General features: G+C 37.0%; 2 protein-coding genes across 6 annotated transcripts in view; both read left to right on the top strand.

The window, feature by feature from the left end:
- tacc2 (transforming, acidic coiled-coil containing protein 2) overlaps positions 1-8,013 on the top strand; it is a 57,635-nt gene extending 49,622 nt beyond the window's left edge. For all 5 annotated transcript variants that reach the window (XM_060872554.1, XM_060872551.1, XM_060872549.1 and 2 more), the window contains 7 exons: positions 1,619-1,753; positions 1,904-1,980; positions 3,795-3,838; positions 5,269-5,429; positions 6,543-6,649; positions 6,837-6,957; positions 7,113-8,013. In XM_060872554.1, the coding sequence (XP_060728537.1) occupies positions 1,619-1,753; positions 1,904-1,980; positions 3,795-3,838; positions 5,269-5,429; positions 6,543-6,649; positions 6,837-6,957; positions 7,113-7,178 (711 nt within the window). In that variant the 3' untranslated portion in view covers positions 7,179-8,013. The remainder of the gene's footprint in view (positions 1-1,618; positions 1,754-1,903; positions 1,981-3,794; positions 3,839-5,268; positions 5,430-6,542; positions 6,650-6,836; positions 6,958-7,112) is intronic.
- Positions 8,014-8,104: 91 nt separating this feature from the next.
- Positions 8,105-10,508, top strand: ly6pge (lymphocyte antigen 6 family member pge). Its single transcript, XM_060872555.1, has 3 exons — positions 8,105-8,553; positions 9,863-9,979; positions 10,213-10,508. The coding sequence occupies exons 1-3, from the start codon at positions 8,493-8,495 to the stop codon at positions 10,407-10,409; spliced, it is 375 nt and encodes a 124-aa protein (XP_060728538.1). The 5' UTR covers positions 8,105-8,492; the 3' UTR covers positions 10,410-10,508.
- The last annotated feature ends 8,410 nt before the right edge of the window (positions 10,509-18,918 follow it).

Genomic DNA, 18,918 nt, shown 5'->3' with positions numbered 1-18,918 from the left:
TAGTATAGATGCTGTAGATTGTGTTTAGTTGCCCTTAGACCAGATTAGATCATTATTTCATAAACATATACATATATCAACCATTAAATTCACAATACAATCCAGAAATTATCACTATTGTGTGCAATATATCATGCTTAATGTATAGCAACATCCAAATTCAGTCACACTATTGTGTTGATAATTTCATCTAAGCAGATCTTGCATTTATAATTTCACCTAATCAAATTACCCTGCGCATCACAGATGCAGTGTCCATTGATGTCTATAGATGAACATATGTGTGAATATATTCCGAACCTGTTGGTTGTGTATGATGGGTCTGTTGACAGCTTTTTTTTCTACAACAGCAATCAGCATCAGGATGGAATAATGAAATGTGTCCTGTCATATTCCCGTGTGCTCTCTGTAAAACTGGAACACAACCACATAATCTCCTAATCCTCCCTTTTCAGATGGGTTTTTATTTGGAAAAAAAAATCATTGTGTTTACATTATGCCTTCCCATTTAGGGATATGAATAGATTGGGAAATTAGGGTTTGTTGTGAAAGGTATAATCTGGGTGCAGTTGTGGCTTATGGTAGGTTTTCCTTTTCAGTTTGCTCCAAGAAAACAATCCGTTTAGTTTTACTTTTTGTAAAAGAAAAAAAAAAAAAAAGTGACAGGGATTCATTAAAATTTTGTTCCACACTTTTGGTTCTTTCCAACTGATTTTGTTTAAGGTGGTTTAAAACTGATCAGAAGTGCGTGTTATACTTGAGCAAATAATTATGATTAATACTTTTGTATACATGTTGCTTTTTTTAACTCTCCCAGCATGTCACTAACACTTGGGTAATTCTTTGAGCCTTCCTGAATACCCTTCCTCCCTGGCCTGGGCCCAATCACAACTATGCTCTTTCACAATGAGCAGCTGCTTCCACCCATCTTTGCTTTGAGCCCATCATGGCCTCTTAGCTGAAGCTCAACAGCAGACTGAAGCCTCATCCCTACTGCGCAAAGCTTTAAATCCGAGCTAAAAATCCTGCTCTCATTAGCATTTTGGCTTTGCTGTGTAGAACCTGTGGACAATGTGCTGCCTCATGGCTTGGTTCAGAATCCCTATAGTATGAGTGTATGACTGAAGAGTGTGAATCACTGAGGGTAGAGGTGTGCGCGGGACCATTTTATAAATCCCACTCCTACCTATCCTTGAAGGAATTCTGACCAATTCCGCCCACTCCCACAGACACTCTTGACCAGTTGTGCTCTCTTCTCAGTTTTATTATTTTTTTGTTTGTACCTGGTCACATTATTTTCTAATAATCTTAGACGGTTCTGTTTTTAAAAATATAAACAAATTAGAAATTTAACCCACAGCAACCCTGGCCATAAATAAGTAGTTACTTATGTTCATAAGCAGTATATGCAAGCACTTAGAATAAACATGGACTTCTTCCCCTTTAGACGATTTATATCTGGTAAAAAACCATCTGCTCTTGCCACTTTTTGGTAGGGGTCTCTGGGTCCTATGAGATCCCAGTCCTGAAGCACACCTCTAACTGAGACTACACACAGATAACCTCAATTCCAGTGTCTATCCTCCCTCCTAACACTTACCTTATCTTTCCAAACCAGGAGAGAGAGCTGGCCTCCCCTGGAGACAGTGGTGTGTCCAAAAGCTCCCTATACTCCCGGACAGGGTGCAGTGAAACTGAAAGCCCTTATTTCCCCCAAGACCTGGACCATTCACTGGGTATAGCAAGAGAAGAGGTATATAAGTATATATGTCAATTCTCAAAAAAGAGTGACCACAAATTAAATATTTTTAAGAGTTTTGAGCATTATACATTACTGTATGATCTGATCCTATGTATTTTTTCCATTCCTATATGGAAAATATGCTATTTCTTGAATTATCAGATTGTTGCCAAGGAAAAAGAAGTACTAGAATGGCAGAGGAAGTATGAGGACAGTCAACAGGAGCTGGAAGAGATGAAGTAAGTGAGCACAACATTATATATTCAAACACACAATATTATTTTGCCTTGATTTTTAAAATAATTTGATTAAAAATATTGTGACTTGGGTTAAATCTAATTGTTGACACCCTAAAGCAGTGTGTTCCCCCTAAATAGCAAACACAATTGTGCTTGTAATGGAACACATATTCAGCAACATTTAGCTTGTTGGCTACCTAACTACAGCGCTGAGCTAATATTGACCATTAGCTACATATTTAGCTTTGCAAATTGTAACTTTCCAGAAGTAGCTATTTAACTTTAAGTTAAATCCTGCTAATTTTAGGCAAAGCCTTATGTCGTTTAAAGCTAAGTGACAGAAAACTAGTTAACTTTGAGGTAATTATATGATGTAAACAATTAAGAAGGTTTGCTAGTACTGTAATCTAGTTGGCACTAGGCTATTAGCTGACATGCTATGTAATTTCAAACTGATTTGAATTAAGATTTTCCATGTTCGTTAGAATATATCAGATCTCACACTACAAGACTGGTGGCTGTTGTGATCACAAGAGGGAAAAAGACCATGTTACAGGGTGTTAATTGGCAGTAAATAGGACACATTTCTATTTTTACCTGGGTGGGAAAATCTCTGCCATGAAAGCTTACCTCTTCACTTTAAATGCACTTTGACTTCACTACATGGTGTAGCCAACTGTTACAGTAATCTTTTTATGACCAACACGTCAGCCTTAGAGATCTGTTTATGTCTCTTTAACCTTTTCTCAAAGCTCAGGTCCATACACGAAGCCAATTAAAAAGGCCTCAATGTGTGGCAAAGATGGGAAACAGACATAAAAAAATATGAAGTAGAGGGAGGTCTATACTGCTGATTATGGCCCATTTGGGCATGTCTTACTGTCACTTTATTAGGAACACCTTTAAACTTGCTTATTTATGCTATTGTACAATCAGCCAATCATGTGGCTGCTGCACGGTGCATATAATTATGGAAAGACAGGTCAAGAGCTTCAGTTGATGTTCATATCAAACATTAAAAGTGGGGGAAAACTGTGTTCTCAGTGATTTTGACCAAAGCATGGTTATAGGAAGTGTGCGGTAGCTCAACTAAGCAGATCCTTGAGACGGATTGGTTACAACAGCAAAAAAAAAACAAAAAAACATATGTTGGGTTTCACTCCAGTGAACTTGGAACTATTCTGTCAAAATTAATGCAATAATATGCACTACATAGATTACTGTGTAGCCCTGATTAGACCTGATTATTAAATGTGTATTAAATGAGACTGGATAGTAACAGCATATAACATTTTAGTAACAATAAAAGATAAAACATTATACTGTAACAAAAAAACAAACAAACTTAGCAATCATTCACTGAGGTGCCAATGAGAGCTTATTGAACTTAATTGTTACTTTATCTGGCCCTGGCATGTGCTAAAGACTGAAGAGGAGGTGGGATAAAGACAGCAGCTTACTTTATTAGACTGATTGGGCTTAGCATAAGGAAGACCTAGAAAGCTAAGTGGAAGCATTGCTAATCCATCTGCTTACTGTGCTGCCAACCTGCTTTTCCCAAAATAAGCTGTCCCATGGGTTTTAGCCAACAAACAACTGTTTTCAGGGGAAGTTCATGATAAAGTGGCACGGCCAGCCATCACTAGAAAGCACAGATAAAAATGTGATGAAAACAGCTGCACTAAATGAACCAGCACAAGCACAGAAAGCATATTCTGGCCTTGCTGCATAATTGTGTACGTTCAATCGCATACATATTAAGTGTTTTTAGTCCACATCCCTTGAAATGCATTTATTCTGTCCCTTTTCTGCAGGAGAATAGTTACAGAGTATGAGAAGACCATTGCACAAATGATTGGTGAGTATAGAGAGTCTGCAATACACCTGAACGTCTTTGGTTCATTATGCCTATACAGAAGCTCACCTGTCATTTTCTTGTACAGATATTATTCACAACAAGGCTGAATATCACACCGATATCTACAGATTCACATACCACTTTATTTTATTGAACTTAATTGGGGGTTGAGGAATACTTTTGCTTGAGGGATTGTGGCACATATCCAAGCACAGGCTTTCTTACCCTACAAACTTTTGCACTTGCTGTTTTCCACACCTATTTTCACCCTGTTTTCTATCTTTCCTAATATATATTGGTCTTAGATATATTTGTGCTATAAAATATAATAGCTTCCTCATAAACTCTTTTTCACACGTACCGTTTCAGTGTCCGCTTCATTCTTGATATACAGTACTCTTTTCACTTTCCCCCCTTTTTCCCCCTCTTTCTTTCTTACTCTTTTTGCATATTTTATTTCATTACTTTACATTCACAGATTTTCACTGATGTGAATCTGTACTTTCAGGTTTTTTTATATTGTTATTTTGTGACTGCTTAGTGGAAGGGAAAGGATTTTCTTTTTATAACTGTAACACACTTTCTCCCACATATCACTCCCAGCTGGCTTGTTTTAACACAATCCCTTCTTTGTGTTTGCCTCCCTTCTTTGCCCATAAATACCTGATAAACCAATCAGGCTTACCTGGTAAGTAATAAAAGGACTTCTTTTTGTCTGTTTGTTTCGAGTCCAAATACATCTGATAGATGGTGAAAGGTGGAGTCTATCCATCCTTGTCTCCTTACGTGTTTCATGTTTCTATTCTTTTTTTTTTTAATTTCTGAATGTTTATCTGTTTTTGTGATTTCAAATTGAAGGCATTACTATTTACAGTCATAGTCTAGACAATGTTAAGGAAACATCAAACATAGGTAGCATTCTTAACAATGTCCAGTTTTGGATGTGTCATATTATTTTTGTCTCTTACTAAAATGTAGAAATGCATTATAGGCCGTATTACACCATAGACTCAGAGGAGTTTTTGTAAGAGTCTCTTGTGTAAAGAATCTTTTGTAGTGGTCTCATCTGTCACCCTGTGTCTTTTTGGTTGCCCATCATTTACTGTGTGTCTCGTCTGCATGTTACACAGGGGAAATGCGGTTCAAAAGAATGTCATCAAATATTAGTGATCATCATTAATGATGCAATGCATATCATATTTTCCAATTCTGGTTCCATTTATAGTGTCTCTATTGCTGGCCTTCCGTTTGGCTACTCTGTGGGGATTTGACTGTGTGGAATTGAGTGCGACTGTGTGTGGGATGCTTAATTATTTATAACATTTAGTGGTATTTTTTCACATCATTGTCGGTATTATGACAATAAAGCAGGATTATTAGGCAAAGATCTTATCACTCTCTGTGTGTGTGTGTGTGTGTGTGTAACATAGAGGATGATCAGAGGGAGAAGTCTCTGTCCCATCACACTATCCAGCAGCTCATTCTGGAGAAGGACCAGGCGCTGGCTGATCTCAACTCAGTGGAGAAATCACTGGCTGATCTGTTCCGCCGCTATGAGAAAATGAAAGATGTTCTTGAAGGCTTTCGTAAGGTGCAAAAACTTCATTCCTTTATTCTATTAATCCATATTTATCATATAGACCATTCCACACGACATTCTATGGAAACATGCTCAGGAAACACATAATCATAACCCACTGTTAAATAAACAAAATGAATGTTTATTCATTCTGACAAGCCTTCAAATTCTGGTACTTAGTTACAGTAAGTCCATTTACATTTAAGGCACTTGGTGGATGCCTTTAGCCAGAGCAACTTACAGAAGTGCTTTAAAGTCTCTAACAGTGAAAACATCTTCATACTGGTTTAGTAGGTTTAGATGGTACACTAAGTGTATTATCAGTCTTATACACTAGGTTAGTATAGTATAAAGAATATAGATTAAAAAAAGGTTTTCCAGGACTGTATGGATTTGCTGTGCACTATGGGTAAAAATGAGTTATTACTATTATTTAAAAACAACAACAGCAACAACAACAATAAGAAAATAAGGAAACTCCATAACCTTTTGATACAAGGGCAAAACTTGTACTTTCATCTTTACTGCAAACAGGTTTTACAAAGTTGTAAACGCATGCACAATTTTTTTCCCATCATAGTTCTATAGTTCATTAGTCCTATAGTTCATTATATAGGCTGTTTCATTTTGTTTCTGACTTAATGGACAAAGTAACTTTATAGATAAAAACAAACAGTGCAGCTAAAAATGAATGTTTACAAGATTTAGTTAAATAATAAAGATTTAGTAAATTGACTTCCATTAGAGGTCTGAGGAATTGGGTAATAATTACACTCAAACATGTGAGTGAATACCCACAAGGGCACAAGAAGATGTAATTCTTGTAAGTGCTGTGCGTCAATGTTTTTTTTTTTTTTTTTCAAAGGAACCAGCGAAAGTCTGATCATATATCATTACTGGAATAGTGCTGCAATGGGCCACCAATGCAGCTCAGAGTTAATTCGATTGATATCACATAACCACATTTCTAGATAATGTGTTCGTTCATACCAAATCTATTTTTTCAATTATGACTCTGCACCAGGTTGTGCAAACAGTAGACCTTTCAAAAATTATATCTGCTAGAACACAATGGTGTGTTTTTTTTAAACCATCAAAACTCCTCTATTTCTTTTTGCATTTTAGAACGAGGAGGTGCTTAAGAAATGTGCACAAGAGTATCTATCTCGAGTTCGCAAGGAGGAACAGCGCTATCAGGCTTTGAAAATCCATGCAGAAGAGAAACTGGACAAGTAAGTGCCGTGCAGTGAGAATCTCTAAATGCTTTATAGTAGCATTATTTTGATTTGTCTTGTCTACTGCTGCCTAATGCATGCACCTAATGGCTGTCAGTGAGTAAATTAGTTCATTGGAAATAAAATCTAAATATAATATGGAATGGCAGTGCCTGACTATGAAGTGCTTTGTTGCATCCTGCAGGGCGAATGCAGAAATTGCTCAAGTGCGTGCCAAATCTAAGCAGGAGCAGGCAGCGTACCAAGCCAGTCTAAGAAAAGAACAGATGAAGGTGGATTCACTGGAGCGTACACTGGATCAGAAGGTCTGTCGTTACTGCTATGCATGTCTACTCAGTGTTTTTAATAAGAAAAAATCCACGTGTGTCATTTTAGATTACACTTTACTAATCCACTGCAACATCAATTGAAATTGAAAGTTATTATCTAACACAATATATATTTGATGTTTTTTTCATAGAACAAAGAGATCGAAGAGTTGACCAAGATCTGTGATGAGCTGATTGCTAAAATGGGGAAGAGCTAGCTGTCATATGATCCATATCCACATAGGACAATATATGAACTGAAAGAGAGTTGTAAAACACATTGTGCTGACTATGTCCTATTGACTGCTGGACAAAACCACACACTGTCCCCAAAATCTTAAACACTACTGACATTCTTCAAGAAACAGAGCTCCTGCTGACTATATGGATAGTCTGGTCACTCTATCACACCACTGTAACTACTAACCAAGCATTTTGATGTTTTAATGTACACCAATTGTGGATATTTTTGAGATGTATCCCCATCAGTACAGAAGTTTTATGAGAATGTGTGTGTATGAGAGAAAGAAAGAGAGCGAGAGAGAGGGGATGAGTTTAATTGCTATGATGCCATGACAGCCACTGATGGAGCTGACTGTTAAGTTCATTTCTGTGGTAATTGCTTTGAACTTGAAATCTCAAGTGAGGAGTAAGACATGTCTATATATATGATTATGAAATGATTCTAAAAATGCATGTGTTAATTTTTTGTGAATATGAGCTGAATATAGTATAGGAACACAATGCAGGTTTTTATACTGTTTAATCTGCTTCCTTGTGTATCTTTGTAGATACTCCCTAGTTTAACTCCTTGATACTCTTTAGCAAAACTGATGTGCAATTGTATTTTTATTTTATTTTTTGGATTTTATTTTCAATATGTTAAGAAACATAATGTCCTCTGTCTCTGGTACTTAAATATCTAAATTAATTTGAATAGGATTGTCTCAGTCCTGCTCTGGTTGATGTGAAACTGTAGATGCTTCCTTAAAAAGGAGCTCTACTTGGCTACACAGCACCTGCTTACAAAGTGCAATAAAAGATGGCAATAAACTCTGTTGCCTCTTTGTTTGATCCTACACAAGCCAGTCTACACTAAAGATAAATTATTAATTTATTATTATTATTAATTTGGATACTGAAACCCTGGATAACACTGAAAAAAGAAAAAGAGAGTCATTTTCATTCAGATTTTTGATTTGCGTATGCAGGCATAAAATGCTAAAATATTGGAAGGACCTTAACCCGAGCTAATTAGGGCAGCCTAACTAGAAAATAAATACAGCTCTAAGTTCATCACAGTATTGAACTATGAAACTCCAATCAACTTCTGAATATGATGGAAAAGTGAATGATTTAAAATGATCTCATTATTTGGGTTAGACTAAATTTATCTCAAGAGACAAGCTGGTAATCTGACTCTGTTCAGTACTAGGGGAGGTATTAGCCCTCTGCCTTAGACTCCAAGGTGAATCAGTGATCCCTGAAAAATCGGTTGTGATCAGTCTGGTCAGCCCAAGACCAACAGCAACATGAGCTCTGTCCAGTTCTGCTGGTTGTTTGGCCTTTTCCTTCTACTCAGCTGTGTTCATAGTAAGTACAGTCAATCTTCCTGTTCTCTAGATTTTCCTTATTTCTACCTACATTTGTTTTTATGCTTAAAGGAACAGAAACGTGGGCACTTCTATCTCATAATCTCTTCAGTCTCAATCTCCATCTGTTGTTTTTGCTTATGTGTACTGTCAGTTTCCTGTCTAGTCAACTTCCTTGATAAACCCCATTAAGTGCCTCTCATACAATGTTGTTCTATTAGATAAGATTGTCTTTTGTTCATGTTTTCTTTATTTGCACAAAGTGTTAATGGGCTAATGGCATAAGAAAAACCACTCCTTTAAACAGACTGGGACCACAGTGAGTCACAATGACTCAGTACTGTCTGGCTAATGCAAAAATAAAAAATATTGATTCCTCCAATGGAGAATATATTTATCTATTTCAAAAATGTTAAACCAATTTGCAATGCATGGCACGATTACTATCAGTTTACTAGCTGCCATTGAAGATTTTCAATTATTTTCTCTATCGTAGATTTATAACCAATTATGCAGTCACAGAAAGGTTTTCCAATTTGTGTATGTTCTGTAGTTATGGTGAATGTATGCAATAAGTAGTTATGCAGTATGGTTGATAACGATTCATGAAGAGAGGTCTTTGAGGTGTATTATCGAAGTGATTTAGGTTGGTTCTCTGAGTAAATATTCATATAGCTCTTCCTCCAAGATAAAACCATCACCACTGGAGGCTCTAACACTCTGACATGTGGACTCCATATACAGCAAATTAAAATTTTAAAACCAGGTTTCTGGTCAGTGATAACTACAGGCTGAACTTTTGGCATGCATTTGTGTTTTTTTCCTGAGCTAAAGCAAGATTGATGACTACTGGAGTATATATCAGTAATAAAGCTGGTAGAAGCTCAAAAGATCACATTAAAATTAAAATTCATTTCAGATGGATTAGAGTTTTCAGTTGTCCTTTCTTCTGCAATGTTAATAACATCCCTTCAAGGTTTGGATACACTTTGGGGATTGAATATATGCGAGATGAACAGGAAAAGTGAGTGCATGTTTTGTTCTAGATTACAGCTAGACGTGTCCACACAATTTTTATTGGATTTCAAATATTACTTTTGTAGGAAAATACACGAATATATGCAAATATATTGCTTGTGTTGGATTTATGTGGTGATTCTTTGTGAATGCATTTTCATGATGTTTAATAATGGTTGTCTTATTACCATAATTACCATATCTGCAGTGGTGGTTATACAGTCATAATAATAATCATAATAATGATAATAATTAATAATAGCATGCACTGAGTATCGTGTCTGTCTGGCTAGCCCAGGCACTGCACTGTTACACATGTATGGGGTCAACAGATGAGGACTGCAATCTCCAGGGATCCAAAGTATGCCCAAGTTACTCAGATGCATGTGCTATTATCAAAGGAGATGGCGGTAAGTTTTTCATTTGATTTGATGTGATTGATTTCTTGATTAGAGTGCAAGCAGCTCTCTAATCTTTTAGAGAGGCAGATACTTATTGTCTCATTAAGTGCAGAAGAGGTTTTTTTTTGCACTACTTGTTTTTGTGAGAGAGGTGGTTTCTCAGAAGTAATTATGCTCATATTGTATTGTCTATATTTTTAGCAGAGCACAGTAAATGTAGCTGTTCTAATCTTTTCTAACAGGCGGTGTGCTGAAGTCATGTTCCTACAAATCCTTCTGCAGTCAAGCTAACAGCCAAGGTGACAGTGTTGCAGGGGTGAAGGTTCACTGCTGCTACTCAGACGACTGTAACGTAATGGGACATGGCACCCGGCTCAGCAGAGGGTTTAGCTATCTCTTGGTCCTTCTGCCACTGTTTTGGCATCTTTTGTCAAGCTAGAATTGTCAGCATGAGCTTAAAATGTTTCATACAGGGGAAGTCACATTATGAGCTAAGTAGCCTTTAAGTGTAATAATATCTCTGGTCATGTAAATTAAACCAAATAACTCCACACAAATGGTCTTTTCATGCAGACTCCATGTACAAAGTAGTAAAGAAAATAGTTAAACAACAGAGTGTTTTTCCCCAAAAGCAAAAATGCACTATTCATTTAGAGACTCATTATGTTGTATGATTATTTATTTATTTTTATTAGCCAAAAGCCATAGACATCATTAAATTCCCTTTAGTTTAAAGTAATTTAAGTAGTCTTAATAATTGCCAGATATTATACCAGATATTATTCCAATATATTTGGAATCATATCTCCAATAGAGTTCCACCACATCCCAAAGCTGCTCTATTGGACTGAGATCTGGTGACTGTGGAGGCCATTTGAGTACAGTGAACTCATTGTCATGTTCAAGAAACCAGTCTGAGATGATTCGCGCTTTATGACATGGCGCGTTATCCTGCTGGAAGTAGCCATCAGAAGATGGGTACACTGTGGTCATAAATGAATGGACATGGTCAGCAACAGGTAGGCTGTGGCGTTGACACGATGCTCAATTGGTACTAATGGGCCTAAAGTGTGCCAAGAAAATATCCCCCAGACCATTACACCATTAAACCATTACACCGTTGATACAAGGCAGGATGGATCCATGCTTTCATGTTATTGACGCTAAATTCTGACCCTACCATCCGAATGTCGCAGCAGAAATCGAGACTCATCAGACCAGGCAACATTTTTCTTCTATTGTCGAATTTTGGTGAGCTTGTGTGAATTGTAGCCTCAGTTTCCTGTTCTTAGCTGTCCGTAGCCCATCCGCCTCAAGGTTCGATGTGTTGTACATTCAGAGATGCTCTTCAACCTTGGTTGTACTGAGTGGTTATTTGAGTTACTGTTGCCTTTCTATCAGCTTGAACCAGTCTGGCCATTCTCCTCTGACCTCTGGCATCAACAAGGCATTTGCGCCCACAGAACTGCCGCTTACTGGATATTTTCTCTTTTTCGGACCATTCTCTGTAAACCCTAGAGATGGTTGTGCATGAAAATCCCAGTAGAGCAGCAGTTTCTGAAATACTCAGACCAGCCCGTCTGGCACCAACAACCATGCCACGTTCAAAGTCACTTAAATTACCTTTCTTCCCCATTCTGACGCTCGGTTTGAACTGCAGCAGATCGTCTTGACCATGTCTACATGCCTAAATGCATTGAGTTGCTGCCATGTGATTGGCTGATTAGAAATTTGCGTTAATGAGCAGTTGGACAGGTGTACCTAATAAAGTGGCCTGTGAGTGTATATCAGTTCAGACTCAGGATCATAGGATAATATATAATACATACTATACTCTATATAGAACGCATTCAATTTTTCACTGCCAAAGCAATAAATTGATTCATGATCTTTGGAAGGAATGGAAGAATTCAGACTCCAGCATCTCCAAGCTACCTTTGTCTGACCCTCTGGCCGTTTCCTAGCTGCCGTATGTGAAGGAAAGTATTTCTTTGCTCCATGCATTTGTATGTATAATGAAAATAATGACATTTTCATTTTCAGTGCATCCCTTCTGTAATAAGCAGGGGAGTGGGGTAATTAAAACAGTCCTTTGCTACTGAAATATTCTTTATACATCACTCTGAATACATAGTTTAAGGTTTGTTCATGCTTATATGTTTCACTGTTTGCAGACATGGTCTAGACTGCATCAGTCTGATGCAGACCTTGAACCTTGAGGATTCTAAGCATGTGTGATTTGATAAAGACGCTTATTTAATGTAGATCTAATCATCAGGTAATCTTATTAGGGAATTAGGGCATCTTTTTTTTTTCATGTGTTACCAGGTGTTCACATGATGGACTGAGTCATTTTTCCATCATTAACACTAGGGGTCAGTATAAATTCACATATGTGCTGGTTATTGGTATTGTGGCAAGTAAAAGCCTGACCTTTTACAGGATCTGCTACTCTCTGCCTTTATTGTGAACTTTTATCTGGCAGGTTTTAGCTGGGCAGTTTGACTCATGGTCCAATAACAGCTGTAAAAATATCAGCAGTTTCAACCATATTATTAGCATAGCACTGACAGTCACAGGCTAGCTGTTTCTCTTCTTCAGTGTATTTTGTGAAGCTTGAAATTAGGGCAGAATACAATCATGTGCAAAAGAGGTATTTTTTGTTTTTCATATGTCGTTTTCACCTATGAAACACTCATATTGGAATATCACTCACTCACTCACTCACTCACCTTCTACCACTTATCCGAACTACCTCGGGTCACGGGGAGCCTGTGCCTATCTCAGGCGTCATCGGGCATCAAGGCAGGATACACCCTGAATGGAGTGCCAACCCATCGCAGGGCACACACACACTCTCATTCACTCACGGACAATCACACACTACGGACAATTTTCCAGAGATGCCAATCAACCTACCATGCATGTCTTTGGACCGGGGGAGGAAACCGGAGTACCCGGAGGAAACCCCCGAGGCACGGGGAGAACATGCAAACTCCACACACACAAGGCGGAGGCGGGAATCGAACCCCAACCCTGGAGGTGTGAGGCGAACGTGCTAACCACTAAGCCACTGTGCCCCCTTGGAATATCATATTAGTTATATTTCAAAGTGCTTCCCAGCCGTAGGCTTGTGTCCCTAAGACAAGATCACTACATAAGTTTTAACTACATATACCACCTAGTGCTATTATACAGAGCATGGCTCAATTTTTATAATAAAATACATAAAAATTTGATGCATTAATTACTTGTTAAGTATGATTTAAGCCATTAAAATGTTATTGTAATAATGACAATAATTAACAAACTAAATAATAAATAACAAATAAAATAAATAATTAAATCAAACCCAGATATTGTGGATCTTGGTCATGAACTTGTTGACATCCTTTCACATGCAGAACCAAGAGCATTTCAGTGGATCTACCTGAGCACTCGAAAAATTACTAGAGCACAAGCAATGTGTCAAAAAGTATTGGCTGTAGTTCAGTAACTCTATTTTTTTTTATTGATAAACTATAACAGCTTCTGTAGCAGATTGTCTGCTGAGGCTCTTTGTGTAGATATCCGTGTTTTTTTTATCTAAATAATTTACCTGAACGGAGCAAAGAGAATTAGTTTTCTTGGGCTTGAAAAGTCATTTTTTCCCCATTTCGTTTCCTCTCTCTGATCTTGGGTAATTATAAAAACAGAATATTTCAAATCAGTTGTAGAAGTTGATTAAAATAGTTAAAGTATGCATTAATTTAAAAGAGTGCAGAAGGATAAAACAGACATCTCATCTGTTCAGAGTCTATGGCAGTAGTTAAAAGTGGTAGCATGAAACACTCCCAAGAAACAAACATAATCACTTGTATCAATCAAATGTATTCTTTATACATATATAGAAAGTAAATATTAACATTTAAGCATTAACAGGATAAAAGTGTTGACAGGATAGTGATGCTATTGCCTGGACCTGGATAGATTTTAGGTGTATACCCTTGCTCTAAGTTATGTACCTTTAAGTGTGCTTTTAAAAATAAGAATCCTCATTTTGGTAGATTGCCTGAGGCAATACTCCCCTATTCAGGCTCTAGTTTTTACAGAATGCTGCATTTATCATTCTGGTGTACGGTATAATTACGCTACCTATCTAAAACACCAAGATAAAATGAATACAAAATCTTTACAACTTTTCCCCAGTGTAACATTTTCTATATGCTTTCTGTCCTCTTGAAGAAAAACACTCATCTCTTTGGTCAGGGGTCTGGCATAGGCTTTTCTTGGTACATTTCACCTCCTTAAGCCTGTATTTCTGTACTCTTCCCTGCGGTGAGCCTTGCGGCTCTCTTCTTTGACAGGCAGGTGTGATAGTGTGAGTGGGCTGCCCTGGAGGGGGCTAAAATCTGACCCCAAACTGTGATGCTCCAGGACCAAGAGTCTGTGTGCTCTGCTTGCCTATGTCTGAGCTTTATTTGCAACTCACGTACATTAAGATGTGAGGACTCAGTGTATAACTGCGGGGTGTTTGTACAAAAGAAGCTTAAACTTCAAAGACAAATATGCACCTCATTATTAGAGGATATTAAGTCACAGGACTGTTGTGCTGTATATTTAATAGTTATAGCTTTATAGGAAATATCCGAAATAAGCCCAGAAGAGAAATACATGAGTGTGGACCATTTTAGCACTTATGTCATCTGTATTTGTTATTCTCAGTTTTTCCTATTCTTTTATTTTACCAAAGTAGATGACACATGAGACTGGCACATAATTAGCTAATTTACAGTTAGTAACATAAGGAGCATAAAGCATCACATGAAGTTTCTTCCAACAAATCTTTCCCATACTTCACTTTTCCTTCCTGCTGTTAAACCAACCTAAACTTTCTTATCAATAGGAATGTAAGTCACTCATATCGATCACGCTTGTAAGAGGTGCACAGCGATAAAGCACTCGGATATTCTAGAGATCCATGGATTGAATGAAAAATCTGGAGGAAGATCAAATATTTAATGACATTAGATGGATCAGACTGATATGAACTATTCATTTCACTTTTCTTTTCATCTGGTGAAGGCTGATAAGTAAAAATTTATTTTTATTAGGGATATGGTGTTTTATTCATCTTTCGGATCGCTGACGGTCATACAGCTTTGTTGCGATAATTGGGTACAGATGCAAAACTTGGTGCTGAGTGTGTGCTTAAGATGTGATTATTTAATATTTTTAGTTATGGTCGTGTTGTGGTTTAAAGGTTTATGCTCAATTAGTGTTTTATTAAAAACAAAGGTATTTTTGCTGTATTGCACATCTCAGTCCACTGTAGTTGTAGGAGTAGCTAACATGAACTAAGCAAACAAACAAATTCATTGAAACTCAAGCCTGTTTTGTTATCTTGGAAGCAATTGCAATTGGAAGGTGATTAGATGGCTAAGGAGTAAAGATTTTCCTGCTTACATAATAGTATATTTCTTTGTTATTACATGCCACAATGTCTCGCATGGAAACTTTTGTTTTGTCCTGCACAGTGGAGGTGGAGGCCTTTCTAAAAGAACTGGAAACTTTCCTTGCGGTTTTATGTTATCTCTGATGTTTACAGACATTATATCCCAAACTACAACAGCGGTTCAAACTTTACAGGGGAAATTATTTAATTTTTATAAAAATAAAGTCACAATGTGCTATAAGTTCCAAGTATAAAGGTCATCATCACCATGGTGACCACCTACGAAGAAATGTCTTGTTTGATTATCCTTAGGTATCTGCTAAGACCTAATCCTTTTCCTCCTAAGGGCACTATTACAGTAAATTATATCTTCATTCCACAGACCCTTGAGCTACTGTATATACCCTATACAAGCTGCAGACATGGATGTAGTTATTTTGGTCCTGTAGCTTTTGCTTGTGTTTTGTTCCATGGTTTTAGAACTTGAGTAATGCATTTTTGCAAGCAAAATTATTTCTATATCAATAATAGATTTTTCATCAATGTATATAAGAAAGATGTATGTATATATATCAGCTATAAATTTTAGATTACAATTAATGCTTCTTTATTTACAATGTTTTAGGATATAAGCAGTTTAATAACTGTGTTAGCACATTAATAAATGTGCATTTATTAGCACATTAATAAATGTGTTAAATAACTTTACATTCTATTGTACATTTAATGAGCTGTGAAGTGGCATTTGTTTCTTTATTTTTTTGCCAAGTGAATACTTTCCAAAAAGCTTTCTACCTAGCAAAGGCAGGAATCTTTTGGCAAAGAAGTGAACAAGCATAAAAATGAGCATTATTGATTGTTTATTTTGATCTTAACTTGTAAATATGTTTCGGTATAGGTCTAAGCTTTAGGAAATATAATTTGGTTTCTAGATATTCACTATTCACAAATGAGTGGGATTTTTAGGTGAACATTACAAAAATGGACATGAGCTTACAGATTTTACTTTAATGCCTGTAGGTAGATTGGCAACCTAGCCGTGAATGAGCATGTGTGTGTGTGTGTGTGTGTGTGTGTGTGTGTGTGTGTGTGGTAATGGACTTGCATTTTACGGTGTATTCCCTCCCCACACTTAGTGTTCCTGGTATAAGCTCTGGATTCAGTTAAACCCTGGCTATCTTTAATCTGAAAAAAAAGTAGTGGGAGTTAAATGCTGCATTATATTGTAGAAGTCTAAAGCATGTAGTATCCAGTGCTTCAAGAACTATACATTTTTTTAGCCCTTATCTTAGCAACATTAAATTAAATGTAGCACTTAAAATATGGTGTCATTCTGAAAAGAATACAGATTTGAAAAGAATCTTAGAATACATCTCTCAAATACCTTCATGTGCTGCTATATCCATTGTACTTACAATGTACTGGAAGCTATGCACTGACCAGAAGCACCGGTCAGGACAATGTATCAAAATGGCATTCAATCAAACAAGTCAAACATCCAGATTTGGTCCTTGTACTGTAGTGAGCCACATTGCATCCCTTCTGTCTTCAACAAGAGAACAAATAAGAGCGGAGCTAAGCAAAATAAGATGATAGCTGTTTTTATGAGTGTGAGGGGCTGACTGGCTGGCCAGGGTTCAGGCTGTGGTCACTGGTTCCTGGGTCTCTATTGCTGAGGTCTTTTTTAAAAAGATTCATAAAAGCAGAATTAAAAGTGAACTACCCCTGGGGATGCAACAAATGGAGGGGGGTAAGCACAGTGTGAAAAGAAATAAGGAAGGATTAGTGAAAAGAATGATGAAAGTGTAGTGGGGATTTGGCAAGGATGCAAGTTGAGTTGTAAATAATCAGAATGACCCCTGCCTTAGTTGTTAGAAATGTGACTAAATTGTCCTATGGTGCAGATTTGCTGGGGAAAGCATAGAAGTTTAATCCATGACCAGAATACCTTCTGCCTTCCTGTGGATTTCTTTTGCTCTAATGCAAAATTAGATGTGTGTTCTACTTTGCAAACATTTTCAATTCAATTCAAATTATACGACCTTTAACAATAGTTATTGTCTCAAAGCAGCATTACAAAAATATAGAAATTCAGAATAAAAATGACAAATGTAAAATTTTTTATTTATCCTCAATGAGCAAGTCAGAGGCAACACTGGTGAGGAAAAAACTCCCTAAGACGATATAAGGAAGAGTCCTTGAGTGGAGCCAGATTTAAAAGGGAACACATCCTCAGCAGAGGGACACCTGATAAATAATCTGAATAAATAATGTTCTTTCGTATAACTGTGTATAGTCAAGTGGAGTTGGAGCTTCTGAGCAATATATGAATATGAGCATCAGCATGATTTCTGCATTCATTATAGATTTAACATAAATTTTCATGTCCTACTTAAAGATTTCCCTTACACTTTTGGATTTTGGAAATGAGCAAAGTCATAAATGATTGAGTATTTGAAATATCACCCTACATTTTCACTGTAAGAGAAAGTAAGAGATGAAACAGGTCAGGGTCACCCTAGAATATTAATTTAAACATGTCTTTGGCATAGATTTTCTTCAGAACGTCCACCATACTGATCCCTTAGGAGTCTGTAAAGACTGTTCTTCCACTGTGACTGTGACATTCTGCACACTGCACTTTTATTACCACACGTAACAATAAAAAAACAATAAAAAATATCTGGTACATTACTTTCCACTCTGTACTGTTTGTACATTCTTTACTTTTACTGTATGTAACATATAATTACACTTCGTATTTAATCATTCATTCATTCATTCATTCATTTTCTACCGCTTATCCGAACTACCTCGGGTCACGGGGAGCCTGTGCCTACAGTATCTCAGGCGTCATGGGGCATCAAGGCAGGATACACCCTGGACGGAGTGCCAACCCATCACAGGACACACACACACACTCTCATTCACTCACGCAATCACACACTACGGACAATTTTCCAGAGATGCCAATCAACCTACCATGCATGTCTTTGGACGGGGGAGGAAACCGGAGTACCTGGAGGAAACCACCGAGGCACGGGGAGAACATGCAAACTCCACACACACAAGGCGGAGGCAGGAATCGAACCCCAACCCTGGAGGTGTGAGGCAAGCTATAACTATGACATTATAGAAAAAGGCTAATCATCTTTAAGTTATTTAAATGTAATTGCAGAGTTTCATATTATTTTCCCCTTGAACAGATATTTTACTGTTCACAAGCTAGTTAGTCAAAACTTAGAACATTGTGTTTACATAATCTATAGACAAATTCTATAAACAATATTTCTGTTTCTTACATTCTTATTTACCAGCTGCTGTGGCAGATATTTTTCAGCAACTTAGACCAATTAACATTGCAGTGCTAATAATAGGATCATTATTTTAAGTTATTCATGTGACAGTGGCATGCAGTAATGGCTGTACAGTAGTAATATCCATTAGTAAGCACGCTAACACAGAGAATACAGAGAATGATGGTCAGTTACACAATTTTTGAAACCTTCAAATA

Source organism: Tachysurus vachellii, chromosome 6, assembly GCF_030014155.1.
Source record: "Tachysurus vachellii isolate PV-2020 chromosome 6, HZAU_Pvac_v1, whole genome shotgun sequence".
In the NCBI taxonomy this organism is placed as follows: domain Eukaryota; kingdom Metazoa; phylum Chordata; class Actinopteri; order Siluriformes; family Bagridae; genus Tachysurus; species Tachysurus vachellii.
This window is presented reverse-complemented; position numbering and strand designations above follow the sequence as displayed.